Here is a 27860-nt window from a genome sequence, read left to right as displayed (position 1 = left end):
ACAGACCGACGGCGGGCCACTGGAGCCTCCTCCTGTTTATCCATCCGGCCCTCCCTCCCTCCTGTTTCACACCGCTGCTTCCAACACCCTGCGCTGGTGCTGCTGAAGCTGAGGCTGACTCATTCCCCAGTGGATTCTCCATGTATGGATGCTAAGGAAAAAGACGCCGTAGGCTGACCAAAGGCACTTCGCAAAACGAAGCGTACGGGCTGCTGAGGAGATTCAAGAAGGAGGCACCGGAGGATCCGGGCGCTGCTTTGAATGGGCAGAGGACTCACCCTCCGCGGTCGTCGTGTCTGAGTTGCTGAGGTAAGAAATGGCTCCCTACCGACGGGTGTCACCCCTGGGTGAGGGCAGTGAGGTAGCGATTTCGAGGCCTATTGTAGGCGATGTGGTAAATAAGGACGCTGCGTCAGGGTGATGTTTGATTCCGCCACTGTCAACAATTGGCTTTAGAAGAAAATACTCCTCGAATCCACCTTAAAAAAATATAAAAAGGACACCCCGAATCAATTAAATGAATGAGCTCATGAAAGCTGTGAATGTCATAAAGCTGTAATGATGCCACTGAACTCCTTTCTGACGCAGTGTTGGATGATTTGGTGTTTGGGCCGTCTGTGTTTACGCGGCCTGTTTTTGAGGTGCGGCAGGCAAGCCAAGATGGAGGAGACCATATTTACATGGCTTATACATCTTTACCGCAATTTGTTTCTAACAATGCGTGTCATCCTCACATTTATATTGTTGCCATATTGAAACGGCGTATTATAAAGATGTTTAGGAGGAATTGTTTTTTTTCATCAATGAAGGCAGAGAAGATGGATGTGCGTGGCGCTGCCTTGAAGCAATAATACAGTTCAAAATCACCCTAAACGTTAATCTTAAATCTGTCATTAAGGGTTTCAGCGAAAAACAACAGTAGTAAAAGGCTAATCATTGGACACACGCTGTGAAAAAAATCACAGCTAATTCTAGACATTTAGGAGTGTTATTTTCTTTGGGGAGCAACAATGAGGAGATTCAGTTTCATCACAAGGCCTTCAGCCTGTGGTAGATGAGGGCAGGGGATGATGCCCGAAGAATAAGCAGCCATTTTACTGTAGACTAGTAGGGATGCTGCTGATCTTCCTGCCAAATAATGTCCCAGCCATTTAGTCAACATGTTTCAGGTGCTGTGTGTCTGAAACTGAGTGAATCAGGGCCTGACAATTGAGAATGTGTTTGATGTTTGGTTTGGCTAAGGCCATGTCCTCAATATTTAACAATATTAACAACAACAGACCATGGATGATTCAAATTCCTTTTTTTAATTCAGTATTTCTTGGTATCTATCCTTGTGTATCCTTGCACGTTGTAATAAGCCTACACAAGCCCCTGTTATCATCTGACAACTTTGTCAGTAGCCTACATGTCTCTACATGCAGTCGTATTAAATCCCTCTCATCATCTACCTGTGCAGGTGCCAGGTGTGTGTCACACAGATCTTCAGCTCTCCTGCTCACTCACACACCGTCTTGCAACATGGCAACAGCTTCAGTAAAGGTGGCTGTGAGGGTCCGACCCTTCAACTCCAGAGAGATCGGGAAAGACAGCAAGTGCATCATTCAGATGTCAGGAAACACCACCAGTGAGTATACATTTGAAGTCATTTTTAGTGTATTATTAGGAGTTATATGAAATCTGATGGATGTGGACTTCAGTGTTTACGTTGAGAGAGATGCAATAATGTGTTTCTGGCACAACCTGCATTTAATTGGAATAGGAGTAAAATAAGTACATTTCAGACAGTAACTTTCCTAGTAGTTACCACATTTTTTTTACATATTTCTCCTACTTTGGTTAAAGCCACTATTGAATTTCAATGTGTTTTGCGTATTTGTACTTCACTTGGATGTTTGAGCTTCACCGTGCAGAATGATGTTCATGAGTTTCTCTGTGCTCACCTTAAACCTCAGTTCACTGTAGGGCTGCAGCACAATTATTACTTTAATCATCAATTAAATTTATTTTATCAGTTAGTTCATGGTTTGGTCTTTATAAAAAAAGTTGGAAAATAGTGTAAAACTGTCATTATAATTTCCCAGAGCTCAAGTTGACCCAAATATGTTCAACTTACTGTTATATGAAATAAAGGATAGCAAAGCTTCATTTAAGAATCAGGAAATATTTGGTATTTTTGATAGAAAAAAGGACTGAAACCATTTGACTCTTATCCAGATAGTTGCAGCTTAATTCCCTGTGAATCGACTAGTTGATTAAGTGACTGTTAGTTTCAGCTGTAAAGACATGTATGTACATGCTGGATTTTGTGACATCACAACTAGTTTGCAAGCCAATTGTGTTTCAATGTGCAACTTGCATAACTTTGATGTTAAAACTTGAGAATCAGTGAGAATGGACTTATTGATGAAGAAGGAGACAGCTGGTATCCAGCTGTCAATTTGTTATATATTATTTTTTTTATCATTATTAGATTAGGTGAATCTATATCAGACATAAATAATCATTCAAAGCAGAGTGCTTTGTCTCGGGGTTTAGTGGATTAAAAAAGAAACACACATGCACCAACTTTTATTTTAACTTTGCCCTGCAGGATTGGCAACAGGGAGACATGCAGTACCATAAATACTACAGTGATGTGTTCCTTCCTTTTTTATAGAATATTATAGTCCCTTTTTTCTTTGATACCATTCTGTCTTTACATATGACATGTATCTTTTAAAGTCATGGCTTTTGGGCACCTGGGTAGCTCACCTGGTAGAGTGTGCGCTCATATACAGATGCTTAGTCCTTGACAAAGCGGTCGCTGGTTTGATTCTGACCTTTTCTGCATGTCATTCCCCCTTTCTCTCCACTTTCATGTCTAAGGCTAGCCTGTTTAATAAAGGCCTAAAATGCCACAAAAAAGTCATGGCTTTAGAGAGTGGCACCCAGAAATGCAGTGACGTCCTGCTGCTGCTTTGATCATATTCCTGCGACCCACATTGAGCCAAATTTAGGATTTCATCTCAGTTATTTGTCTGGTAGGCAGCTCTGCCCTGCAGCACCACAAGGATGGGCAGTAAGGAGGCATGCAGCTTCATGGCAGCCAGAAAGGGAAACAAAAGCTTCAGTCAGGCCTACAGCCTGCCAGTGTGTGTGTAGGATGCTTCGACTGTCGCAGCTTTCTTCTCTCATCATACGAGCTGCAGGGACCAAAAAGACCTCCTTGTTCTAGTTGAGCCCAGACGCAGGGTCAGCTGATGTGTGTGTGTGTGTGTGTGTGTGTGTGTGTGTGTGTGTGCGTGTGCGTGTGCGTGTGCGTGTGCGTGTGCGTGTGCGTGTGCGTGTGCGTGTAAAAGAGGGAGTAGTCAGCCTGTTGTGCCTGTCGGCTTTTTTAATGACCTCATTAGAGCCACAGATTTCAAACTTGCATTATTTAATCTCATTAACTTTACTGACTCTGAATGTGCTCACAGTTGTCCTCTTATATTATTCTGCATTGTGGCCACACTGTCCCAAGACCTTCTAAAGCAGGGGTCTTCAACGTTTTCCAGGCCAAGGACCCCCAAACTGATGGCGAGATGGAGCGGGGACCCCCTAATTATATATATTGTATAAAATTGTGTTATATCAAACTGGTCCTATAGTGCCATGTGTGCATTGATGACTGAAAGACATCTTCTGCCTCCATTTATCTGTTTACTACAGTGTATTGAATTCATGTTAATGTGTATTTAAAGACATTTCAATTAGTGGAAAAAATTGCGGGGGGGGGGGGATATAAAAAAAAGTCTAATCAACCAAAACTTTCGCGACCCCCATGCAGTACCTCCGCAGACCCCTTAGGGGTCGCAGACCCCCTGTTGAAGACCCCTGTTCTAAAGGATAAGGCAGCTTGGCTAATGGCTAGATGGATGCTCACATGGATGTTGTTTCTGGCTGAGTGCAAGTTTCGTCAGGATGTATATATTTGCTGCTATATTTGAACGTCCACAGGGAGCGATACTGTGGATTCACAGCATCTGCTCCTGCCCAGTTCTTGTTTCAAATATATTATCTCATGTCTCTTTAAAAAGGATGAGTGGTGCATTTTAAACTGCTGCTATTGATACTACCTGTAATATAGTAAGGCCTCTCTGAACGGCATGTCTTTTCTTGCTCTTTAGTTAGAGGTGAAATCATTTCAAAGTATTTTGATCTCTCTGTTGATGAGGATGTTTGAAACATTATATTCTGGTACCAATAATTCAAATCATACTGCAGGAGATGGGTTACTTATAGACAAATAGCAGTACGTTATTTAAAAACAATGTGGCAATGGATTACTGATTGAGTTTACATTTTTGTTATTAATTGGAAATGGAAAGTAGATAGGTGACAGGGAATAAGGGGAAGAGAGAGGAGGAACTGTATTCAACAAACATCCCAGCTGGGAATTGAATCAGGGATGTTGAGATCACAGTATAGCAGATGATATGAAGAGAAACACTTGATGTCAAAATTTCAAATGCAATCACTTGACTCTTGATGATTTCTGGTTCTTTCCACAAAGATCTCTTTTCTTTTCACACAACTAGAAAACAGGGTTTGTTTAGACACCGAACGCAGATTTCAAATGAGAACCTTCTTCCCATAATATTATCAATCTTGTTCCCAGTGAAGATACAATGTTACTGTGTTTTCTTTTTAGACACCAGAATGTGTGATTATTTTGTATTGTATTAAGAGTTTTGACAAAATGACGCCTTTTGGAACCGTTTTAGTATTTGTGTCACCTGTTCTGGAAACTGTGCTTCTTTTTCTAATACTCATGCAACAAAACAATCAAGACACACTGTCACTAATCAAGATGACAAGAAACAACTGGATCAAAGTGATCATGATGGAAAATTACAAAAAAATTTGGAAATTTAAATGCAAAATGTGTTTAAAGAGATTAAAGGAATATGTGTGTTAGGAGATGATAAAGGCTCTGTGAAGTACCAACGAGACAAATAGAAGATGTAGTTTCATAATAAGAAAGAATTTTAATGTTTTCATGTGCATCCTTTTTGAATGAAATGAAGGAATATGCGGGTAATTAGGGTGACTCGGTTTCTGATGCCTCTATTTTGTTTTATTTTAGCCATCCTGAATCCCAAACAGCCAAAAGAAAACAAGAGTTTCAACTTTGACTATTCTTACTGGTCACACACCACGGTGAGTTTCACTGCATCGCTTAGTTTTAAATACACGCTCTACTAGTCAGATAGAAAATCCATGATTCCTATATATATATATATATACACAGTATAAAAGTCACTTATAATTGAAACAAATATTGATTGAAATGTAAGTATTAAATCTCATGCTGCTCTTCCTCTCTCTTTCTGCAGCCTGAGGACATCAACTATGCGTCCCAGGTGCAAGTATACAAGGACATCGGAGAGGAGATGCTGCTTCATGCCTTTGAAGGCTACAACGTCTGCATATTTGCATACGGCCAGACGGGAGCCGGCAAAAGCTACACCATGATGGGGCGACAGGAACAGGACCAGCAAGGAATCATACCTCTGGTAATACAGCATACAGTTCTGACCAATAAATGAACAATTCTCTTCAGTAAAATTGAAATTAAATCAAAGATGCTACTTTGACCAAAACAATGACTGTTTTGTTTTTCAGCTGTGTGAGGACCTTTTCACCAAGATCCATGGAAGCAATAATGACAACAGCATGGGTTACTCTGTGGAGGTGAGTGAAACTCTCCCACACTCTTCATGTATTCTGTTTTTCACTTTTTCTACACTATGCAAAGTGTCTCACAATGGGCCTCAATCTTAAAACAAGTCCCTGAACATCTACTTAATGAATTAAGGTCTGATGTTCTGAGGCATACATATTAGTTTCTTTTGATAAATTAAAGGAAACACATTGCTGATGGCCTGCTAGTATTGTAATTATATTATTGTGTCAGATAGTCTGAAGCAAATTCCCTTGATTTCTAATCTTTTATTGTCCCAGGAGCTACCACGTAACACTGATAACCGATTTATAACTCACAAACACCTTTTACAACACAACCGGCTCTTTGCCTCCTGCAGGTGAGTTACATGGAGATCTACTGTGAGCGTGTTCGTGACCTGCTGAATCCCAAGAACAAAGGAAACCTGCGTGTCAGAGAGCACCCTCTGATGGGACCCTACGTTGAAGATCTGTCCAAACTAGCCGTCACCTCGTACAACGACATCCAGGACCTGATGGACTCTGGAAACAAGGCCAGGTAACTGAATGATATCAACTGACTCCTTAGATTAGTAAGTGTCGTGATGGATGGAGAAGATATGCAAGTGAAGGATGTATGAATAGATAAATCAGGGGCTGGAGCAAATAATGGCAGGAGCAGAAAATGCACGAGTCAGTAGTATGCACGTAACACAGTATTTTCTCCTTCTTTCAGGACCGTGGCGGCTACCAACATGAATGAGACCAGCAGCCGCTCCCACGCCGTCTTCAACATCATCTTCACACAGAAGAAACACGACATGGACTCGGAGAACACGTCGGAAAAGGTACTGACAACGAGCTCAGCTCACAGTCAGAAAGACATGATGTTTTTGCTTCTCAGACAAACAAATCAATGCACACCACATTACCAGAGCGGCCGTAGAAGAGATGCTGCAAGGCAGACAAAAATGATTTGTATTACCTTTTATGATCTGAGTGGAGGCCTTTGGTGTTGTCATCTGAACAATGTGTTGTTGTATTGATCGATAACCACATGGAACGCTTTACAGCCAGTCCTCCTAGTGCACTTTGAGCTGAGGTGTATGTTTGATCTATTTTTTTTTTATACAGAGCCTCTTATTTTACAAATATTTTGTGCCATCACAGGTTAGCAAGATCAGCCTGGTGGACTTGGCTGGCAGCGAAAGAGCCGACTCAACGGGAGCTAAAGGAACCAGACTGAAGGTGAGAGGAGGATGTTTTTAGATTTGTTTTTATGACTTTACCACCTTTCTGGAGGAGATAGACACACATTTAATAATGATTGTTTGAATGCAATATTTCAAATTCAAAATGTATGAATAGGTGGACAAATAGACTTGACTTTTATTTGCAGGAAGGAGCAAACATCAACAAATCTCTGACTACTCTGGGGAAAGTTATTTCTGCTCTGGCTGAACAGGTAGGGTTTAAAACAAAAAAAAACTTGAAAATCTTTTTTATTTTTTTATTTTTTGTTCTCCAAATAACCAACGCTAGCATTTTTCTTCCCACTTTCAGGAATCAATACCACCAAACAAGGTCAGTTACACTACCAACTTTGAAACAGCTTATTAAAATCTATTTTAAATATATATTACCGACGTGATAAGAGAATACATTGTGTTTACTTCGCCTGCAGAACAAGAAAAAGAAGAAGGTGGAGAGTTTCATTCCCTACAGAGATTCAGTTCTGACTTGGCTGCTGAGGGAGAACCTGGGTATGCACACATAATAATAAACCTTAGCTTATACCAAAATAAAATGCATTTTCTGTGTTCACATTACATATTGTCTCCTTTTCTGTCTTTCAGGAGGAAACTCTCGTACAGCCATGGTGGCTGCCCTCAGCCCTGCTGATATTAACTATGACGAGACCCTCAGCACCCTCCGGTGAGAAAAATGTCAAGAACCTTTACTTTTAAAGATCATTAAGTCTGACGTTTTTCCCCAGAAATAACATATTTTGAAGATGAAATGTCACGCTTAATATCACTTATTAGATTTGATTTTGGATCATTTTGCTGTATAACGTGTGAGCCCTTACAAATGCCTGCTGGCCTTTTTGCACTTTGCAATGTTTTTGTAGCATCTTGGCAAATTATTTATTTTCCACAGCTGGGGAACTTAGAGTAGCATCCCTCATATTGTCTTTACTTGATTGTTGTAATTCACTATGCAGCGGCCTGAGTAATCGTGCTTTATAGCTTAATGGCTTCTTGACCTCGGTGGCCTCCGTCCCTCCAGGTACGCTGACCGTGCCAAACAGATCCGCTGTAACGCGGTGATCAACGAGGACCCCAACAACCGTCTGGTGCGTGAGCTGAAAGAGGAGGTGGCCCGCCTCAGAGACCTGCTGTTTTCACAGGGTCTGGGAGACATCATAGAGAGTGAGTGTCGCACAGAGAAACACAACTCTCACTCATAGAAAATGCACTTATATAGGCATACACACACACACACACACACACACACACACACAACACACACACACACACACACAAAAAAAACTGACATTTCGAACCCTTTGTGCAGTTTTCTGACTGTACATGTAAGACAGAGGATGACTATTTAACTTGGAGTGTGGGTGTCTCTCACACTCATTCTCTTCTCCCCTCTGTCCTATCAGCGTATCGCTGCACCGGCCCCGACATCGCTGGTTTGAAATGTGTGTATAACTCTGGCAAGCCTGCGCTTTGCAACTAATAGAAATGAATCCCAAGCTGGCCTTCCTCCTCCACCACACCAGAGACCGAACAAAGAGACTATTTGTGAAGTCAGTCATGACATAAATGTTTGTAAAAAATATTCCAACCTTCCAACACAAAAGTAATCTATGGTCGCTGTAATAAGATAATCTTTTCTCATGAATTCAGCAAAATGGCCTCCTCCTTTTTTCCCTTAGTTGTAGTTTTAATGGAAAAATGTGACCTGTCTCTCATTTAATCTGGGAGGTCCAGCATCTTAATAGCTTCATCTTCATAACACAATTTTAAATTGGCTGTAATTTTCTGATTCCTGATCCTGTTGCCGTTCATGAAGAGTCTGAACCAACTCTTTGTTTCTGCAAAAACATAGAAGCAGACAGAGTCGAAGCCAGCTTTGGCAAACAGCATGGTGTGTGAGATGCATTTTGTTTTTTGAGACTAGTCATCATTGAAGAATGGACTGACTGGGAGGACGCCATTTTAGATTGCTGAGGAGCTCTTTTCCTTGCGTCCTGGTTCTCTGTGTGTGGAGCAAATTGAAGCTATGAGTCAGGTGCTTAGAGGCCCGGGAGCTGTGCTTCCAAAGGCTGCGCTAAACACTTTGAAAACATGAGGACATGCAAAACAAAAGAACAAACTGAGGCTGTATTTTGTCTTTATGCATTGTAGTAATGTATACCTTTTTGGTTTGATTTTTCATAACATTGTCATGCTTGCGAGCATGATGAGTGTCTATTCAGTGTTTGAGAAAAAAAAGGCTAACTTTGAGTCTATTTGGCAATTTTGCTCGATCAGTTTGAGTTGCTCTTTTCTTTCTCTCTGCCTTGGCTTTGGTAAGCAAATGACCTCTGCTTCTTTGATCCATTTTTTGAGCTTTCTCTTCTTTTTTTGTACTCCTCCCTGTTGTTCCCCTTTTTTTTTTTCTTCTGATCTGTTTCTCTGCGTGCGTTACCTGGCGTCTGCTCCGTCCTTCCGTCCTTCTGTCTTTCCTTCTTTCGTTCCTTCGTTCCTTGCTCACTTCCATGCACCGCCTCTCTCTCTGGCAGACCTGTGCGATTACAAGAACTTTGTGAATAATCGCCAGGCTGTCAATCAAAGGGGTGATCTCTCCGCAGTGTCCAATGCCATGACAGGAATGAGTCCCTCCCCCTCGCTCTCGGTCCTATCCAGTCGCGCCGGGTCCATCAACAACCTCCATGACCGCATCTTCAGCCCGGCAAGTGAAGAAGCCATCGAGAGGCTCAAGGTAGGAAGCATGGTGCTTAAATTGATCAGGTTGCAGAGTTTGGAAGTAGGAGGTCAGATTTGGGTGTGTAGACAGAAGTAAGATGAGTGGGAATGAGAAAATCAAAGAAAAGGCAAAGAAATATGATGGAAAGGCTCTTGTTTAATCCAAGATTGAGCAAAGTGATAAATTTATTTATATAATTAAATAAATTTTGCAAACAGGAAACCGAGAAAATCATCGCAGAGCTAAACGAGACATGGGAAGAGAAGCTGCGGCGTACGGAGGCCATCCGTATGGAGAGGTTTGTCAAACGTATTCATGCATGAAAGTTGGTTTCATAGCCCTCAATCAGATTATTCCCCCCCCCCCAGCATATTTACAGTTTATTTCCCCTCAATTCAAAACAAATGGACTGTTTTTGATAGTTTGACCCATGAGCTAAATATGGACACAAGGTCTTAAAGGATACATGCCGTTGTTGGGTTGCCAGAGGACTTTTAAAGTAGGAATGCACCATATTTGTAGCCATGCTAGCAGCATGTGTGGTTGCTTCCTGTAGAGAGGCCCTGCTGGCTGAGATGGGTGTTGCCATGAGAGAAGATGGAGGCACTTTGGGCGTCTTCTCCCCAAAAAAGGTACGATGCTCGCCATTGTTGTCATTTGTATATCTGTCTAAACTTCAGTGGTGGAATTTTTTTCACCAAAATTTGTGGTACTTGTATCTTACTTAAGTCTTTTCTTTTAATGCCACTTTCTACTTCTACCATTTCAGAGAGAAATATTGTATGTTTTACTCCACTACATTAATCTGACAGCTTTAGTTACTGTTTACTGTACAAATTAAGATTGTTGTACACAAAATACATGCAGTTTATAAAATACAATGTTTTATTATAAACTACCCAATAATATAACGGTCTTCAAGTCCAGCTGAACCGATTAATCACTTAGTTGATTGATAGAACTGTTTGGATTGTTTCCAGTTTCTAAAATGTGAGGATTTTTCTACATTGAGTACTTTTACTTTTAATACTTTAAGAACATTTTCCTGATAATACTGACATACTTTTACTTAAGCAACATTCCCAATGCAGGACTTTTACACGTAACAGAGTATTTTTTTACAGTGTGGTATTGGTACTTTTACTTAAGAAAAGGATCTGAATACTTCTTCCACTACGGCTAAACTTACACAAAGACTAAAACACATTTGTTATTATTTCCCTTTAGACGCCTCATCTGGTGAACCTGAACGAAGATCCGCTGATGTCAGAGTGTCTGCTCTATTACATCAAAGATGGCATCACCAAGTAAGGGTTCTTTTTTCAATTTATACCAGATGCTGTTCTGTTTCCGGGAATTTGTCTCAATTGAATTACCTTATCTTCCCTCAGGGTTGGCCGAGAAAATGCCAAGACTCGCCAAGACATTGTTCTCAGCGGCCATTTTATCAGAGACGAACACTGCACCTTCAGCAGCACCACGGGCCCTCAGGGAGAAGGTAAAGGCTGGCTACTCTTCTTTTAAAAACGACACTGTTAAATAAATGTTGTAACAAGTGACTACATATTGAAAGTTAAGACAAGCCATATGGTATATGTGTTTATTATACTCTTTTGTAACAGTACTATAATCTTCTCTTGAACAGGATGTGTCGTCCTGGAGCCGTGCGAGGGCTCAGAGACGTACGTCAACGGGAAGAGAGTGAGCTCTCCCATTGTTCTCCGATCTGGTACGTGTGAAGCTTTATATTATTTTGTTTAAAAAAAAAAGAAGCTGTAAAACATAGCAACTGTACCAGAGAGATACCAGAGAGATTGTAAAGAGATACAGGGGCTTGAGAAAGTTTTTTCACCCATGCTAAAGTTGATTAAAAAGAGGAATAAAAAACATCTTTTGTAAATTGATCTTAATGCCTAAATTCCCCAAAATTTGGAAATTCAACCTTTTAAGGACACAAATTTTCTTTGTGAATGAATAATGTATTGTAAATAAATGTTCTTCCTTAAAATACAGGTGGAATGAATGTACACACCCCTATGTTAAATTCCCATAGAGACAGGCACATTTTTATTTTTTAAGGCCAATTATTTCATGGATCCAGGATACTATGCATACTGATAAAGTTCCCTTGGCCTTTGGAATTAAAATAGCCCCACATCATCATCATCATCATCATCATCATCATAATCATAGTGATAGGCATGGGGAAATTTCCATAAGATCATCACTCAGTGCAAATCAAACCCGCTTTTAGGCTAACTGAAATGACACCATGCCAATCTCTATGTATGGTGAAGGGTATGTGATGATATGGGGTTAGTTTAATTCCAAAGGCCAAGGGAACTTTATTAGGATGCATAGTGTCCTGATCCATGAAATAACTGGCCTTTAATAATAAAAATCTGCCTGCTTCTATGGGAATTTAACATAGGGGTGTGTATACTTATGTTCCCTGTATTTTAAAGAAGAACATTTATTTATTTACAATACATTATTCATGCACAAAGAAAATTGTTGGTTGGATTTTCCTAAAGCTTTTAAATTAAGACATTAAGCTCAATTTTCAAAAGATGTTTTTTTTATTCCTCTTTTTAATCAACTTTAGCATGGGTGTGTAAACTTTCTCAAGCCACTGTAAGTCTGAGTCTATTATTGCCAATGTGGAAACGAGTGTTTGGAAATCAGGACAGCTACCAAAGAATTTTGGTATTGTAGCACAGGTCTAATCTTTAATCACTGTCAACTTGGATGTTTTCATGTGCACTTTTTAGGGAACCGCATCATCATGGGGAAGAGCCACGTGTTTCGCTTCAACGACCCGGAGCAGGCTCGTCTAGAGCGAGAGAGGACGCCGTGTGCCGAGACGCCGGTGGAGCCCGTCGACTGGGCCTTTGCTCAGAGAGAGCTGCTGGAGAAACAAGGCATCGACATGAAGCAGGAGATGGTGCAGAGGTGTGTGGGGAACACGTTATGTATTTACCTTTTGATAATATCACTTTAATATCACTTTTCATATAGCTGTGTAATCCCTTTCAGGCTTCAGGAGCTTGAAGATCAGTACCGCAAAGAAAGAGAAGAAGCAAGTAACCTGCTAGAACAGCAGCGACTGGTGAGTACACACAGGTATACAGTCATTTACCATTTAAGGTACTGGATTAAAACAAAGTGTATTTATTGCACACAGAAGCAATTCATTCTGGTTTTGATCTGGTTCTTATGTTTTCTTCCAGGACTATGAGAGTAAACTGGAGGCTCTTCAGAAACAAGTGGACTCTCGATACCTGGAGTCTCCTGAGGAAGAGGAGGAGCCTGAAGAGGAAGGTAATCTGTCCCCTTTTAACTGACACATCAAAACAATCATCTCTGAATCAACCTGTATTTGGTCAAAATGTACACAGATGTTATGTGTCTTGCCCCTTCAGTGCCGTGGACGCCACGTGAGACCGATTTGGCTCTGTGGGCTTTCAGGAAGTGGCGTTTTTACCAGTTCACCTCTCTCAGGGATTTGCTTTGGGGCAACGCCATCTTCCTCAAAGAGGCCAATGCTATCAGTGTGGAGCTGAAGAAAAAGGTGGGAAGAATTTGCTTCTCAGTTTAGACTGGAGGCAGACTGCAGAATATTAAGTGTCAGTGGCCATTCTGGGTTTACCTCAGTGACTCAGCCCAGTGAGTCATCACAATATAATTCACAGCGCTGTACATTCAAAGATATATATATATATATATATATATATAAGCTCTGTCCAGCCATCCATTTAATAGACGGTGCATATAATAAAGCATTTTTTTAGGCCAAAATGAAACTTTACTGCATACTTCATGTCTCCCCCAGTTTTTTTCATTTCAATAAGCAGACAATTGAACTCTTACTTTTATAATGAATACTGTAGCTTAGAAATCCTTCTGATGTTTTGCAACAGTTGTAGTGCCTGACTTTTAATCTGTGTTACTTGTAGAAATGTTATTGTTTAATGAAGACAATTATTACCTTATCAGTTCTCTTCATTGATAGAAAGTTTAGGAATTTATTTTGTGTAATCACATAAAGTACAGTGCCACTCTTGTATTGTATTTCCAAGTCGCTTCTGTTAATATTTTAAGCATATTGAAATCTTAATTTTATAATGCACGTACAATGCACCACCAATCCCTCATGTCTTGTGTCCCATGTTGTCCACAGGTGCAGTTCCAGTTCGTGCTTTTGACAGACACCCTCTACTCTCCCCTGCCCCCCGACCTGCTGCCCCCCAGTGTGGCCAAAGAGAGGGAGAGACGACCTTTCCCCCGAACCATTGTCGCCGTTGAAGTACAAGATCAGAAGAACGGAGCCACACATTACTGGACTCTGGAGAAACTCAGGTACAGCGGGTTTGTCATTTAAAAAAAAAACTAAAAAACTAAATACAAGGCTTAAAGCTAAATCCTTGGTCAAGGTCTGTTTATTCACCCATAAAATCATGGAAACGCTGGTGTCCGGATCCTTATCATGTAATGCTAATTAAAAAAAATATAATATGGAAAAACTAAAAAAAGCAAATACTGATACATGCACAAAAACCTTTTCCACATAATCTTTAAAAGAACCACCAATACCAACTATTCTCCAACTTTATCTATAATATGTGTTTTTTTGTCAGTTCGGTCTTTATATCACATTTTGGTCCATGCATTGGCAACATAGAGTGTATGTTTTGTTTTTACGCTGCCCCCTGCAGGCAGAGGCTGGACCTGATGAGGGAAATGTACGACCGTGCTGCAGAGCTCCCCAGCAGTGCTGTGGAGGACTGTGATCACGCTCTGACCGGAGGCGACCCCTTCTACGACCGCTTCCCCTGGTTCCGTCTGGTCGGCAGGTACGTCACCTCCCTCCCTGACGCGGTACTTTCTTTTATTGCACAATGAATGCTTTTTAAAACTGAAATCCCTTCCTACATTCTTCTCAGGGCTTTTGTGTACCTGAGTAACCTACTTTACCCGGTGCCCCTCGTACATCGCGTGGCCATCGTCAGTGAGAAAGGAGAGGTGAAAGGCTTCCTCAGAGTGGCTGTGCAGGCCATTTCAGGTACAAATGCAGATTGAATATTAGTCTCATCACTGGAAGATGCTATTGAACGTGTCGTTGTAGCTGTTCTTTAGTTATTTTGTATGAAGAAATGATAGTTTATCATGTCTCTCTGTGTGGTGTCCCTTCAGCTGATGAGGAGGCCCCAGATTATGGCTCTGGTGTGAGGCAGTCGGGCACTGCCAAGATCTCCTTTGAAGATAAACAGTTTGAAAAGGTACTAATTGGCTGGTGATGTGTATTGGTATTTTTTAAAACTGTCCTTTTTTAAAAAGACCAATAAAATTTTAGATAAAATGTAAGCACAAGTGTTGAGACTTTCTGGACAACCTCTCTCAAATGTTAACGTTTGGTGTAAATGGGATCCAGGCTCATTGTTTTCTGTCTTGTTCCAGTTCCAAACCGAGTCGTGTTCTGGTAGTCTCTCGCACTCCAACACCTCCCAGGAGGAGCTGCGGTTCGTGGAGGGAGAAGGACAGACCGCAGAGATCGGAATCTCTGCCGATGAAGTCAACAACAACACCTGTCCAGGTGAGGTGACAACCTGTGCTTGGACTGCTGAAAATCATTCTAAATGGGCTGTTCAATAGTCTGGGTTAAAAGAGCATGGCCCTGTCAAAACACCACACATTGGTCTTTGTCAGAGTTGACCCAGCTGATGTTCATGGTACACCACTGCTGAAATAAATTGTTAATTTAACAGGCACATTATCTAAAAAGTTTAAATACCACATACATGTGTGTATCTCTGTCTCTTCCTCTGTTTGATGTAGCCGACATAGAAGCTCCTCACAGCCCAGTGAAGAGTTCAGGTCTGGCTCTGGATCTTCCCCTGGACCTCTCCCCGGAGAAAGCTCTGTCTCACCTGAAGATCGGCAGCACCTTCACCTTCAGAGTCACCGTCTTACAGGCCTCCAGCATCTCAGCCGAGTACGCTGACATCTTCTGCCAGTTCAAGTGAGTTTTGAGCACGTCTCCACATTGGCATGTCTAATGTTAATATACAGTACATGGCATACAATCCTTACTAAATGTCTTGTCTTTGAAAGCAATCTCCTTGTTCTATGAACTATCTAATACATTAAATATAAAAAGCTTATTTAGCATAATAAATACATCCTTTTTACATCTCTAAAAAATATAACCCTAACCCTTGCAGTTGGATTTTGGACTAATAGTGATACATTAATACATGCACATGTACACCTTTCAACTGACACACATTAATATTAAAGCTCAAAAGAAATCGTTTTAGCACTAAATAATCTGCAGAAAAATGAGAACAAATGGGGAGTCAGTCTAATATAATGGCTTCATCTTTTTCAGCTTCATCCACCGCCATGATGAAGCTTTCTCCACTGAGCCGCTGAAAAACACAGGCCGTGGACCTCCGCTGGGCTTCTACCATGTTCAAAATGTGAACAGCACATTCAGAGCTATTATCAACACACATGTTACTGACTACAAACAGTTGTGTTAGAGCTGTGTTTGAGTTGTATTTCCTCTCTTCTCTGTTAGATCACAGTGGAGGTGACAAAGTCCTTTGTTGAGTACATCAAGACTCAGCCAATTGTCTTCGAGGTGTTTGGTCACTATCAGAAACAGCCCTTCCCCCCGCTCTGCAAAGACCTGATCAGGTCAGGATCCTTTCATGTCCACCAGCTGATGACTGATTGGGACTTGATATTTTTTCAGATGAAATGAAAGATTTCCTTACGTTTGTTTTCTTTGTCTTGTGTTATTTTTTTTTAGTCCCCTGAGACCTTCCAGGAGGCAGTTCCCCAGGGTGATGCCTTTATCCAAACCAGGTTAGCAGTGTAATGTGCCTGAGAGTATATCAAACTAGGGCTGCAACTAACAATTTTTATTGTCGGTTAATCTGTCAATTATTTTCTTGATTAATCAATTAGTTGTTTCTATAAAATGTCAGAAAATGGTGAAAAATGTCGATCAGTGTTTTTCAAAGCCCAAATGTCTTTTTGTCCACAACTCAAAGATATTCACTTCACTGCCATAGAGTGAAGAAACAAGAAAATATTCACATTTAAGAAGCAAACAAACGGCTTAATTGATTATCAAAATAATTGGCAATTAATGTAATAGTTGACAACTAATCGATTAATCTCTGCAGCTCTACATCAAACATGTATCTATTTATTTATTAATGAAACAATCTCCACAGCCTGCTCTATTCTATCTCCATTTGGATATTCACCTCAGCTCGGTTTAGTACGGTCTGGTTTACTCTGTTAATCTGTTCTCTCTTGGTTCGTCCAGTGCCGGCCACCAAGCTCAGCACTCTGACTCGCTCCACCGCAGGACCTTGTCACGCCAAGTACGACCTCATGGTCTTCTTTGAGATCTGTGAGCTGGAAGCTAACGGAGAGTGAGTTGCGTTTACACTTTAGTACCACAAAGCAAGGGACACAGTAGATCATACTGTATGCACAAAGATTTTTTTTTGTTACAGTGGATGTAGTCAGCTCAGTTAAAGATTTGAGTATTACCATTAAATGTATTGATTATCTCCCTTTCTATAGCTATATCCCAGCGGTTGTTGACCACCGAGGTGTGATGCCCTGCCACGGCACATTCCTCTTACATCAGGTCTGACATTTCACAGCAAATTACTACTTACATATTTACATATAGATGATATATATATATATATATATATATATATATAGCTCTGGATAAATCACTTTCCATATTTTCTTAGTCTTATATCCCTCATTTGAACACCCGGGGGAGAACTTTCACAAACTGTAAAAAATACATTACAATACAATACATTTAAAAAGATTTAGATTCAAACCCAATCCATTCAGCTCTTTTATCCTACCACTGGAACTCCGATAACAAACTGGTTGATCTTCTCTCGACTCCACAGGGCATCCAGAGGAGGATCACAGTTACCATTGCGCATGAAACAGGAAGTGATATTGAGTGGAAAGAGGTGAAGGAGCTGGTTATTGGTAAGTGATAAGGACAATTCAAAAAAATCTTTGGCCCAAATTGGTTTGGATTAAGTCGGAAGAAATCTTTGAAAGTACAGTTTTTCCTCACTGAATCCCTTCATGACTTGTCTGATTTCAGGTCGTATTCGAAACACGCCAGAGGCCGATGAGACCATCATAGACCCCAACATCCTTTCCCTCAACATACTGTCTTCTGGATACTTCTGGCCAAAACACAACGACAAGTATACTTTTTAGGCAGATTTTTAATTAAAAATTCTCTCTTTGTATTTGCTATTTGATATTCAACAACTGTTTCCTCTTTGAATTCAATAACAAACCTATATCATATAGCCAGATCAGTTGCTTTATGTAGTTTTTTAACATTGCTTCAACGTTTCTTTTATAATCAAATATTATTTGGCTTTGAAGCGTTTTTCAGTTTGCATGGATCAGTATGGTTTGCTGAGTTCAAACTTTTAACAGCTGCAGTTAAAAGTTTCTAACTCTTGTCCTGTTTCTCTTTATCCTTTGCTAATGCCAGCGTCTCCTTGGGAGTTGATCATAGGTATAAATGACAATCATTTTTTATCAGTTATTGTTTTATGATAACAAAATGGCCCGTTTGCTCAAAGGCTTTCCATGTGGTTTTTCATCTTCACAAATCGTGCAGAAATATGACTAGATTTATGTTTTTCACAATGCAGAACCTTCTACCGATTTGAGGCAGCATGGGACAGCTCCATGCACAACTCTCTGCTTTTGAACAGAGTCACTCCCTATGGGGAGAAGATCTACATCACCCTCTCGGCTTATCTAGAGGTACTAAGTGACATTCGTTTCACTGAATTTGTTTTTTGTAGACTAAAACATTCTGTCAATAATAAGAATTGTTCAAAACCAAGAACAATTCAGCCACATCATAACTAAAATCTTCTGGATTCTGATTTGTTACTGTCTGATATATTTGAACCAGATGGAGAACTGCACTCAGCCAACAGCAATCACCAAAGATTTCTGCATGGTGTTTTACTCCCGGGACACGAAGCTGCCAGCCTCTCGCTCCATCAGAAATCTCTTCAGCACCGGCTGCCTCCGGCCCTCTGAGAGGTACAGATTCATGGATTCATACGGTCTGAATCTTACACGCTCATACTCAGAAACTTGTTCCTGTTCAGTAAAATTGTTAGTTAAATTCATTTTGTCTCTGCCCTTCTCAGTAACCGTGTCACTGGCGTCTATGAAGTCACCCTCTGCCACGTGGCGGACAATGGAAGTCCAGGTGAGAACGAAATCAAAGAAAATCAGTGAATATAACCAAAGCATTTCCTCCTTAACTGGGGTTTGGATTTTTTTCATCTTTGTCATTCAAGTTTTTTTAACGTACAAAAAACAGTCAAGCGGTACAAAATGTGGACAATACAGTCAGACAGAGGAATGTCATATCAATCAAGACAAAGTCAAAACTGTTCCTGTTTAAATGAATGTGAACATGCAATTGGATATACTAGACATGGCTGCTGTTACCTGACATATGAGAGAATGAAAATATAAATAATATAGTATGTGTATATATTCGCTATATACATACCTATACAGACATGCATACAAAAACACATATACACTTATGCACATATTGGCAATAGTGCACCCTTTCATTGGCCATATCCCAGTGTCATAATCAGACTTGAGTTACAATATTCCCAGAGCATCTTCTTCTTCTTCTTCAGGCATGCAGCGTCGTCGCAGGCGTGTGCTGGACACCTCGGTGGCGTACGTCAGAGGAGAGGAGAACCTGGCTGGGTGGAGGCCTCGCAGCGACAGCCTCATCCTGGACCACCAGTGGGAGCTGGAGAAACTCAGTTTACTGCAGGAGGTCAGTTTGTAGACTGGAAAGGTTTGTTAGAGAGATGACACCTAGAAAAGTTCTATTGTTCACTGGAATAAGTGCAGTTTATTATATTTTGATTTGAGCTGACAAACAAGGCACCAAATTGCGTTGTCCTGTGAAAACCATGTAAATCCAAAACATCACCTTTTCATGAGAAAAGCAACCCTATTCACAGATTTGTGGTAATGCATTTCACATGTAGTCCCCTGTGTTCTTACTGGTTTATTACTTCTAGTTTAGACTAGAAGTCAAAGAATTTTCTCAACTCAAATAGCAGCACTTTGTCTCTCAGTTCTTAGTTCAGATCTCAAAATTCAACTGCTTTTTTTCTGTTTGCGCTGCTAAATAGTGGAACCTCACCCTCATAACCATCAGAAAAGTAAACACATATAGTACATTCAAGATCCAGTTAAAAAAATGGCTCATTGACAATCAGAGCTGTCAACATTTCCATTACCCGTTAGACCTGCTCTCGCTGCCCCCTGCTGGCTTCTTGCCTTGTGTGTGTGCATGTGTTTATGTCTTTGTCTGATGCTTGTCTGATTGTTGGTCAGCTATGTTTCTAATGTATATTTAACTTTAATAGTAGTACTTTTATACTTTCTATATTATACTTTAGGAGCAATTTGACCCTGTGATATTTAAATTTTAAAATTGGGATCAAAGATAAAAGAAGTGAATCATTGGTGCACTCATTCAGTCTCAACACAGGAGGGCATTTAAGGGATCGTCTTCTGTACAAACCTGCAGTACTTGAAATGTCACCAGTCCCGATCAAACACAGCTTTTACGGACCACAACTGTTGAAGTTTGCATGTGCTTGTGGTTTTAGGTGGAGAAGACCAGGCACTACCTGCTGCTGAGGGAGAAGCTGGAGGCAACTCTGCTGGCAGGACAGGATGCGCTCTACAAGAGCAGCGACATCAGCGATTTTGCAAAGAGCCCCGTCCTCAGCCACAGTCCCGGCAGCAGCCCTGCCCTCGACTCCCCCAACCAGAGGCAGAGGGAGCTGGCTGCCAAGGTGACTGCTGGTCTCTGAGACCTCCAGAAACTTTTTTTTTTTTTTTTTTAATTTTCTTGATCAGAAACAGATTTTTTTTCAACATCATCTGTCCACTTATTTCTTTCCAGTGTCTGCGTCTGCTGATGCACACCTTCAACAGGGAGTACAGCCAGGTGAGCAGCAGTGCCAGTGAGAGCAAGGTGAGCCCCAGCCTAGGCCCTCTAACCTGGCCCGTTACTTGTGAACCTTTAGCGTTTACTGCTGTACCGTCCCAAAATATTTCAGCCCCTCACCTTGCCCACTCATTTATTTTTTAGCACAGATTTATGTCTTTTTAACATTTCTTTCTTTCTTATCTCATCTATTTTCTTATCACTCTGTGATCTCATTTCTTAATAACCACTCAGTAGACTGGGGTTAAATATTATTCACAAATAATTCTTAGACTTTGTTTGAACCAGCTGCATGAGATCAAATAAGCAATAAATCTTCAGGATAATATTGCCTCAGGTCTGCCGCTTAATTCTCTTTCAAATCCATATTTATCCATATTTCATGCCTTAAAATAATTTAAGGTTTCCCCTCCTCCTGTACCCGACCTAATCCCCCACTGTCCCCCCTCTTCAGACTCTTGGAGGCTTCCAATAACCTGATGTTACTCCTGCATGTCCTCTTTAACACGTTAATAAGCAAGGGGCTCTTAGATGATGAGGATTACAGTGGTACAGAGATGGTTCTATAGCACATTGTTAGGAAATGACAAATATTCTGATTGAATTGTTCTCTGAATGCATGTCTGTGTTGTCTGTGCTTAATTGTTTGCTTGTGTGTGTGTGTGTGTGTGTGTGTGTGTGTGTGTGTGTGTGTGCGCGTGTGGGTGTGTGTGCATGTGCGCATGTGTGCTTGTTTGCGTCTCCATGCATGATCTGCTGTGAATGTGTTTCTGTGTGTGTGATTGTGTGTGTTTTAGCTTTCTGAGATGTCTGCGTCCCTAATGAGAGACTCCTCCTCCTCCGGTCTGAGCACACTCACTCCGTCCTCTACCTGCCCCTCACTGGTCGAGGGAAATTATGATATTAGGTACGTGACTACATGCTGTTACCCACTGCCCTACATTTACACAGGAAAAGTAGGATGAGCTGGCAGTGGTTGAAGAAGTATTCAAATAATTTGCTTAAGTAAAAGTAGCAATACCACAATATAAGAACATATAGTTTCTTGGTCTGAGGTCCTGCATTCAAAATCTTACTTACTTACTTAAATCTTACTGTAAACCATATTATAGGATAATGAAACATGTAAGCAGTAGTGTGGAGCTGATTATAACTACTTTTTTATACTACTGGGTAGTTAAATCTCTGAAAAATATATCATATTTTACAAAATGGTTATGTTTTGTGTAAAAACATCTTCACCTGCAAAGTAACCAGTAACTACAGCTGTCAAATAAATGTAGCAGAGTAAAAAGTACAATATTTTCCTTCCTATGTAGTGGAACTGGAGATGTAAAGTAATACTAAAGTAGACATACTTTAGTAGACGATAGCTACGACATCGTAAAATAAGAATTTAAAAATGATTTTTTTGTAGTTAATTGAGACAAAGAGTCAGGCCGAGACATGTGCTTTGAATTAGTTAAATAATGTTTCCTGTGTTACATTTTGAGCATGTTGTTTATGTTGTCTAGACACACTGAACCCAGTTCAGGAGCTTCCACACCCGATCTGGACCCGTACAGCCCAGTAGACAGAAAGAAAACTCTCAGAGGATGCACCTTTGTTCCTGACATACAGGAGATTCGTGTCAGGTCAGCACACACACACACACGCATACTTGATTGTGAGTCATCGTATATAAAGATAACATTTTAATTGTAAATTGCCTTTTAATTTACTGTTTTCATTTGGTAAATAAGGATCATTTAAGAAAGATTGTGGTCAATTTGTATTAATTTGGTCTTAACACTACTATTTCCTTCATCATGTGCAGCCCTATTGTGTCAAAGAAAGGCTACCTGCACTTCCTGGAACCCCACACCAGCGGCTGGGTGAAGCGCTACGTGGTGGTGCGCAGGCCCTACGTCTACCTGTACCGCAGCGAGAGGGACAGCGTGGAGAGAGCTGTCATCAACCTGTCGTCTGCAAAGGTTGAGTACAGTGAAGACAAACAGACCTTACTGCGGGTACGACTGCTCAATAGTCAAACTGATTTTTAGACAAACAAATAGTAACCCTGTGAGCCTGAATGAACTTAAGTAACCTCATCTCTCTCCAGACTCCCAACACGTTTGCTGTGTGTACTGAGCATCGTGGGATACTGCTGCAGGCCACCAATGACAAAGAGATGCACGACTGGCTGTACGCTTTTAACCCTCTGTTAGCCGGCACCATCAGGTGAGTGGTAGAGAAACGGTGAAAGGGGAAAATCCACCTAAGTCATTAAAAATGATTTAAATGGCTATTAGCAACACAAATGCGTCCTTTTGTCAGTTTTTACACATTTTAAATAAACTACAGTAAAACTTTCCTTTAGGTTCTATAGTTGGATTAGGTTTTCCTAAAGAGAACCGAGATGTAACTGTAAGTGTTAAGAAAGGTTCTATGTAATGTGGTAATAATTTCTGGGAACAAATGGGGTTAAATTGATTGACAAGAGCAGCGGTTCCCAACCTGTTTTGCTTGGGACTCCTTTAAATAAAGTAGTGTCTACGTGTGACACCTCAACAAGGGTTATGGTTTCAGTGCGGACATGAGGTCTGAGCACTTTATTGAGAGAGTGCTTAATTTTAATCAGGTTGTTCCATTTGAAGGACTTTTAGAGGCCTGAAGAGGTGAACAGTTTCAGTATTTCACAAGAACAAAGGCAAAATCAGAATAAATGTAACAAAAGTATTTGGTGACCCCTCAAGTTATATGATATTAAAATGACTTCCAGAGTTTTTCCAGTCATTACTATTTTAAGTTCTTTCAAGAAACATTCAACTGGAAATAAACCTGTAAGTAACTGCTTAACTCAAATACTTATTATTTTCTTTATAATTCGGGTCAAGTTATTTAGTTCTTTTTAGCAAGCCTCCTAGGAAATGATTTATTAGGAAATTACAGGACCAGGAAAGTAAGCATACCCACTATTGCTTTCCATTTTTTTTTTAACTCTTACTTCCCCTTTCTTTGATCACCTCTCTTCAGGTCAAAGCTCTCCCGGAGGAAGTCGGTCCAGTCGATTCCGTCGCCCACATCTGCTCCGAGGATGTGAGAGGTGAACCTTGTGGAAAACAACAGACAAAACAATCTATGCTCCACTCAGCATCCCGTTCTAATGAACATAGACCATATAAACAAACTTATACATGAAAGCGCTTAAATAACCTTCTATATGACAACTGCCCCGGTCCCAAACATCACTCGATCACTCATCCCTAAACCCAACCCTGTCCTTTTTCTCTTTTTGCAGTCACCACCTCAAACCCTGCATGGAGTGCTCCCTTATGACCTGTAGAAGACCCCATTAATAAACTCGCCTCTGCTGGGCATTGGGACTTTGATTAGCTTTCATGCCGAAATCTGTCATCTGTGAGGCTACCAGATCCCTGTAGAGAGTTAGTATGTGGTCAGTCCCTCCTTCACAAATAATAACAAAAATAAGCCCCAGTTTTAAATCAACCATCCATGTATTTTTAATTAACGCCATTGGGTGAGTGGGAAATTGCAAATATAAAAGTGGATTGTTTTTGTGAAAGTGCAGGGATGATCGCTCATTCATTCATTCATCCATCATACACTGTACATTACCTCAGTTTGTTGTTTGTGTCGTTTCTTTTCAAACTGATTCCATGAAAACTGAGTTTGTTGGCTAGATTAAGGCAAAATAATCCCTTATAAGGAGAGATAATTTATGTCCTTTGCCTTGTTCTCGTTATACACTTCTTCTTTTTTTAATTAATAATCCCACTTGCGTGGAATTATAAAGGATAATGTTATTTATTGTTGCTATTGTAGGTTTTCTGCACTGTTATTTATTTGTGACAGGACCACTGACCAGTTTTGTTGCATGGCACTTTATTGTCTCTATTGAGTTAATGTATTGTACCATTTACTCATTTGTTTTAACCAAAGCATTAGTTCTTGTTTTACTTGTTTCAAACCATTGTTCACTGTGCTGCTGTGCTAGCAGACATTTAAGATGTTGAAGAAATAGTTTGATGTTTTGGGAAATACACTTATTTGCTTTCTTGCCGAGAGTCAGATGAAGATTGATACCATTCTGTACAGTCGGTATATATGAAGCCGCAGCCAGTTAGCTTAGCTTAGCATAAGGAATGGAAGCAGGGATAGACAGCTAGCCTGTGCAAAAGTAACAAAATCTGCCCACCAGCACCTCAGAAACAAAACTGAAGTGTAAAAATGACATTTTACAATTTTCAGATGCGCCTGGCTATTTCTTGGCCACTTCCAGGACAAAAGAAGATACAAATGAGATTTAATGTGTACATTTGTGAGCTTTAAAGGTGTTGGTAGCTGGATTTCCAGTCTTTATGCTATGCTAAGCTTAGTATCTTCCCGGTACAAACCCGACTGTACCATCCTCACGAGGACGCAGTCCCCATACTGAGGTGTAGTACTGAGTTTTCCTCCATCAGGGAACATAATTATATGCATAATCTCTGTAAGGGTTACTTTTGGAAAAAAGACAAATACGCATATTACCCAACTCATTACTTCAACTATTTCTTTAAACTTATCAATTATACCCAAGTTAACCTAAGATGTTTTACTATTTACTATAAATACACCGGGAGGACAACTGCTCTGTATGTGGGTAGTTTCAATTAAATCAAATAAGCACTTATTCTGTCTGCTACAGTGAATAGGTTTCCTATTTAAGTCTCCTCTCCTAGCTAAATGGAAAGTTGTAACTGACCATGGATCTGTAATCTGTTGAAGGCCATTGCTTTGAGCGGACAAGAGCGTTGTCCAAGCACCAGATAGTGCCTCCCTTTCTTTACCTCTCTTTCTTCTCTCCCTTCTTCATCGCTGTCTTTGACATCAACACTGAAGTCGGTTACACGTGTCCAAGATTAAGCTTTTATGTAGAGTAAAAGTAGATGCTGTGAATCTTTTTTTTTATATATATATATTGATGACCTATGTCAATGTTTTGGAGAGTGAATGTTATTATTGATGCTATATAGTAGCTGCAACAGTATACAGCGTGTATCTCATTTTCATTGGGCTATAAATGTTGCATTTAAAAGCAATCCCCCTGTTGGCTTTTGTATTGTAGCTGCTAGATATTGGACAGCTTGATGCTCGTCAGAAACCAGTCCAGTATGATTAGCTTGGTGTTGTTATGACTTGTATGTACAGGGATGGTTTCTAGTCACTTTCTACCTGCTGTCTATTATTTTGCATTATACCAAGATGACCCCACATTTTAGTTTGAGATCAATATTACCAGTGGAAGGGAAAAAAGTAACTCAAATACTTTACTAGAAAGAATGTTTAAGGTTGACATTATTTTTTAATTTGTATTGTGTTAATTGCTTTTAAAGGGATACTATCTACATCTGTTTTCACCTCCTTCTTCTTCTGTAAATCTCTTTTAAAGATGTGGTCAGCCAACCATTTGGTCTTTCCAATTTTCCTCTTATTTCTCATTTGACTGGTTAGGATCAGCTTTTTGTTAAACCTGATCTATAATCAGATAACTCTGTAAGCCACAGGCCAACCAACCTGTTGAGCAACGCAGCCTAATACCTATATAGTATATACGTTTTTTAATATAAAAAAGACAATTAAAAGTTTATATTTCAAATTTAAATGTAGATCAGTTGCTACTCCCCCAGTAACTTCTTTGATTTTGATAATGATATCCTGTCTGTCAGCAGAGAAAATAATGGGATTCCATCCATACATGTTTGGGTCATTTTGGTATAATAAACTTGGCTTGTTTTGTAAAATGCCCATAGATATAGTATATCTATATATACACTGTATGTTATCTGTTGCCACAGAAGACAAATGGAAAGTTTTATTTATAACATTTAGAAGGATGGATTATGTTCTTGTAATATATTGCACTCATGCACAAGGCATCTTTATTTAATATAATTTTGTATGATGATGTTTTAACAATGTATGGAAAATACTGGTTTGTGTTTTTAAAAAAAAGATATTCTGACCCCGTCCTGACTGGAGAAGATTTGATCTCATAGAAACTGTGCCATGTTTGCTTCAGCAATGAAACCACCAACGACACTGCACTAAATTGCATAGATTTTTACAACTGGCAGATGACTTGCAATGCTTCCAACCCTAATAGTTCAAGGGTATCATGTTTAAAAAACACTTTGTGAGACAGTTTTAGGGCACTGGCCAATGTTGAAAGGTAAATGAGTTGATTATTTTATATTTGGCTGGTCATAGCTCTGGATCAAAGCATGCAGGTCCACTTATATTCTGCTGAACTCTGTCCCTCTCTCCTGCCTTACTGCTTGCTTATGAAAACAGCTCTTCCCCCCCCCCCCCCCCCCCCCCCCCCCCCCCGAAGTGCTGCTTGTAAAGTATTGTCATTCATGATCCTTGTAATGACTAACTGGAAACCTTCTTCTTGGCTCTGTCTTGTATATAAATGGAGATTTTCTGTGTTGGGTCTCATCACACAGATGATATTAACTCTCTCTTCCTCTGTATACCATGATGAATAGGAATAACTGGCCTGCTGCTTCGTCAAGTCTCACCCCAGAGTAAAGAGTGCAGATCAGGGAACAGTTTTGCACATTTCAGCTCAGTGTGTGTGAGGTGGGCATCATGGACCGAGGAGATGAACCCAGGTCTGCCACTCTTGCTCTGAGCTGCTTGACAGACGCAGAAACAGGTCTCAGCCTGCGATGAGGTCTGAATCGCAGTGCTCACGTTTATCTTCTGAGTGTTCTGGAATTCTTTCTCATGTCTGTGGACACGTAACAAACGTAAAGAAAAAAAATATGGCAAATAAATGAGTGTTAAACTTATGCAAGATTTAAGTGTGATGTGTTTGATTGTTGCCTTTCTCGATATTTGTGTTCACATTTATCATTACACAAGATGTACAGTTGGCTCACAGGAAACCTCATATTATTGTATGGACAAGTAGATGTTTGCATTTCCGTGCTAATTACCAGTCTGCAGCACAATTGTGATCATCTTGTAGGACTGCTGTTTGATTATATTGTCCCATTGACCCACCAAATGGACAGTTACAATAACAAAAACTATAAAACAGAAATATAATACAGGCATA

At 40.3% G+C, this 27860-nt stretch overlaps 1 protein-coding gene across 7 annotated transcripts; it reads left to right on the top strand.

Annotated features, from left to right (window-relative positions):
* The first annotated feature begins 43 nt into the window (after nt 1-43).
* On the top strand, nt 44-27596 carry kif1ab (kinesin family member 1Ab). 7 transcript variants are annotated; one of them, XM_032530644.1, is made up of 49 exons: nt 44-309; nt 1460-1627; nt 5108-5181; nt 5358-5537; nt 5647-5715; nt 6066-6244; nt 6422-6533; nt 6856-6933; nt 7085-7150; nt 7249-7269; nt 7370-7448; nt 7542-7620; nt 7975-8117; nt 8357-8395; nt 9551-9681; nt 9885-9964; nt 10223-10298; nt 10894-10973; nt 11058-11164; nt 11312-11395; nt 12438-12618; nt 12703-12775; nt 12897-12987; nt 13089-13237; nt 13847-14025; nt 14382-14519; nt 14610-14728; nt 14860-14945; nt 15124-15259; nt 15502-15685; nt 16055-16145; nt 16247-16365; nt 16481-16536; nt 17006-17114; nt 17269-17335; nt 17619-17703; nt 17825-17930; nt 18230-18253; nt 18393-18507; nt 18662-18795; nt 18906-18967; nt 19416-19561; nt 20409-20597; nt 20708-20779; nt 21550-21659; nt 22267-22386; nt 22569-22761; nt 22854-22972; nt 23768-27596. In XM_032530644.1, exons 2-49 carry the CDS (start codon nt 1522-1524, stop codon nt 23832-23834), a joined length of 5103 nt encoding a protein of 1700 aa, XP_032386535.1. In that variant the 5' UTR covers nt 44-309; nt 1460-1521; the 3' UTR covers nt 23835-27596. The 7 variants fall into 7 exon arrangements, with proteins under 7 accessions (XP_032386535.1, XP_032386538.1, XP_032386537.1 ...); XM_032530647.1 differs by having other exon boundaries at nt 9482-9681; XM_032530646.1 differs by lacking the exon at nt 8357-8395.
* Nucleotides 27597-27860: the final 264 nt, after the last annotated feature.

Source organism: Etheostoma spectabile, chromosome 12 (assembly GCF_008692095.1).
Source record: "Etheostoma spectabile isolate EspeVRDwgs_2016 chromosome 12, UIUC_Espe_1.0, whole genome shotgun sequence".
In the NCBI taxonomy this organism is placed as follows: domain Eukaryota; kingdom Metazoa; phylum Chordata; class Actinopteri; order Perciformes; family Percidae; genus Etheostoma; species Etheostoma spectabile.
Note: the sequence above shows the minus strand (reverse complement) of the source record. Positions and strands in the feature narration are given on the sequence as shown.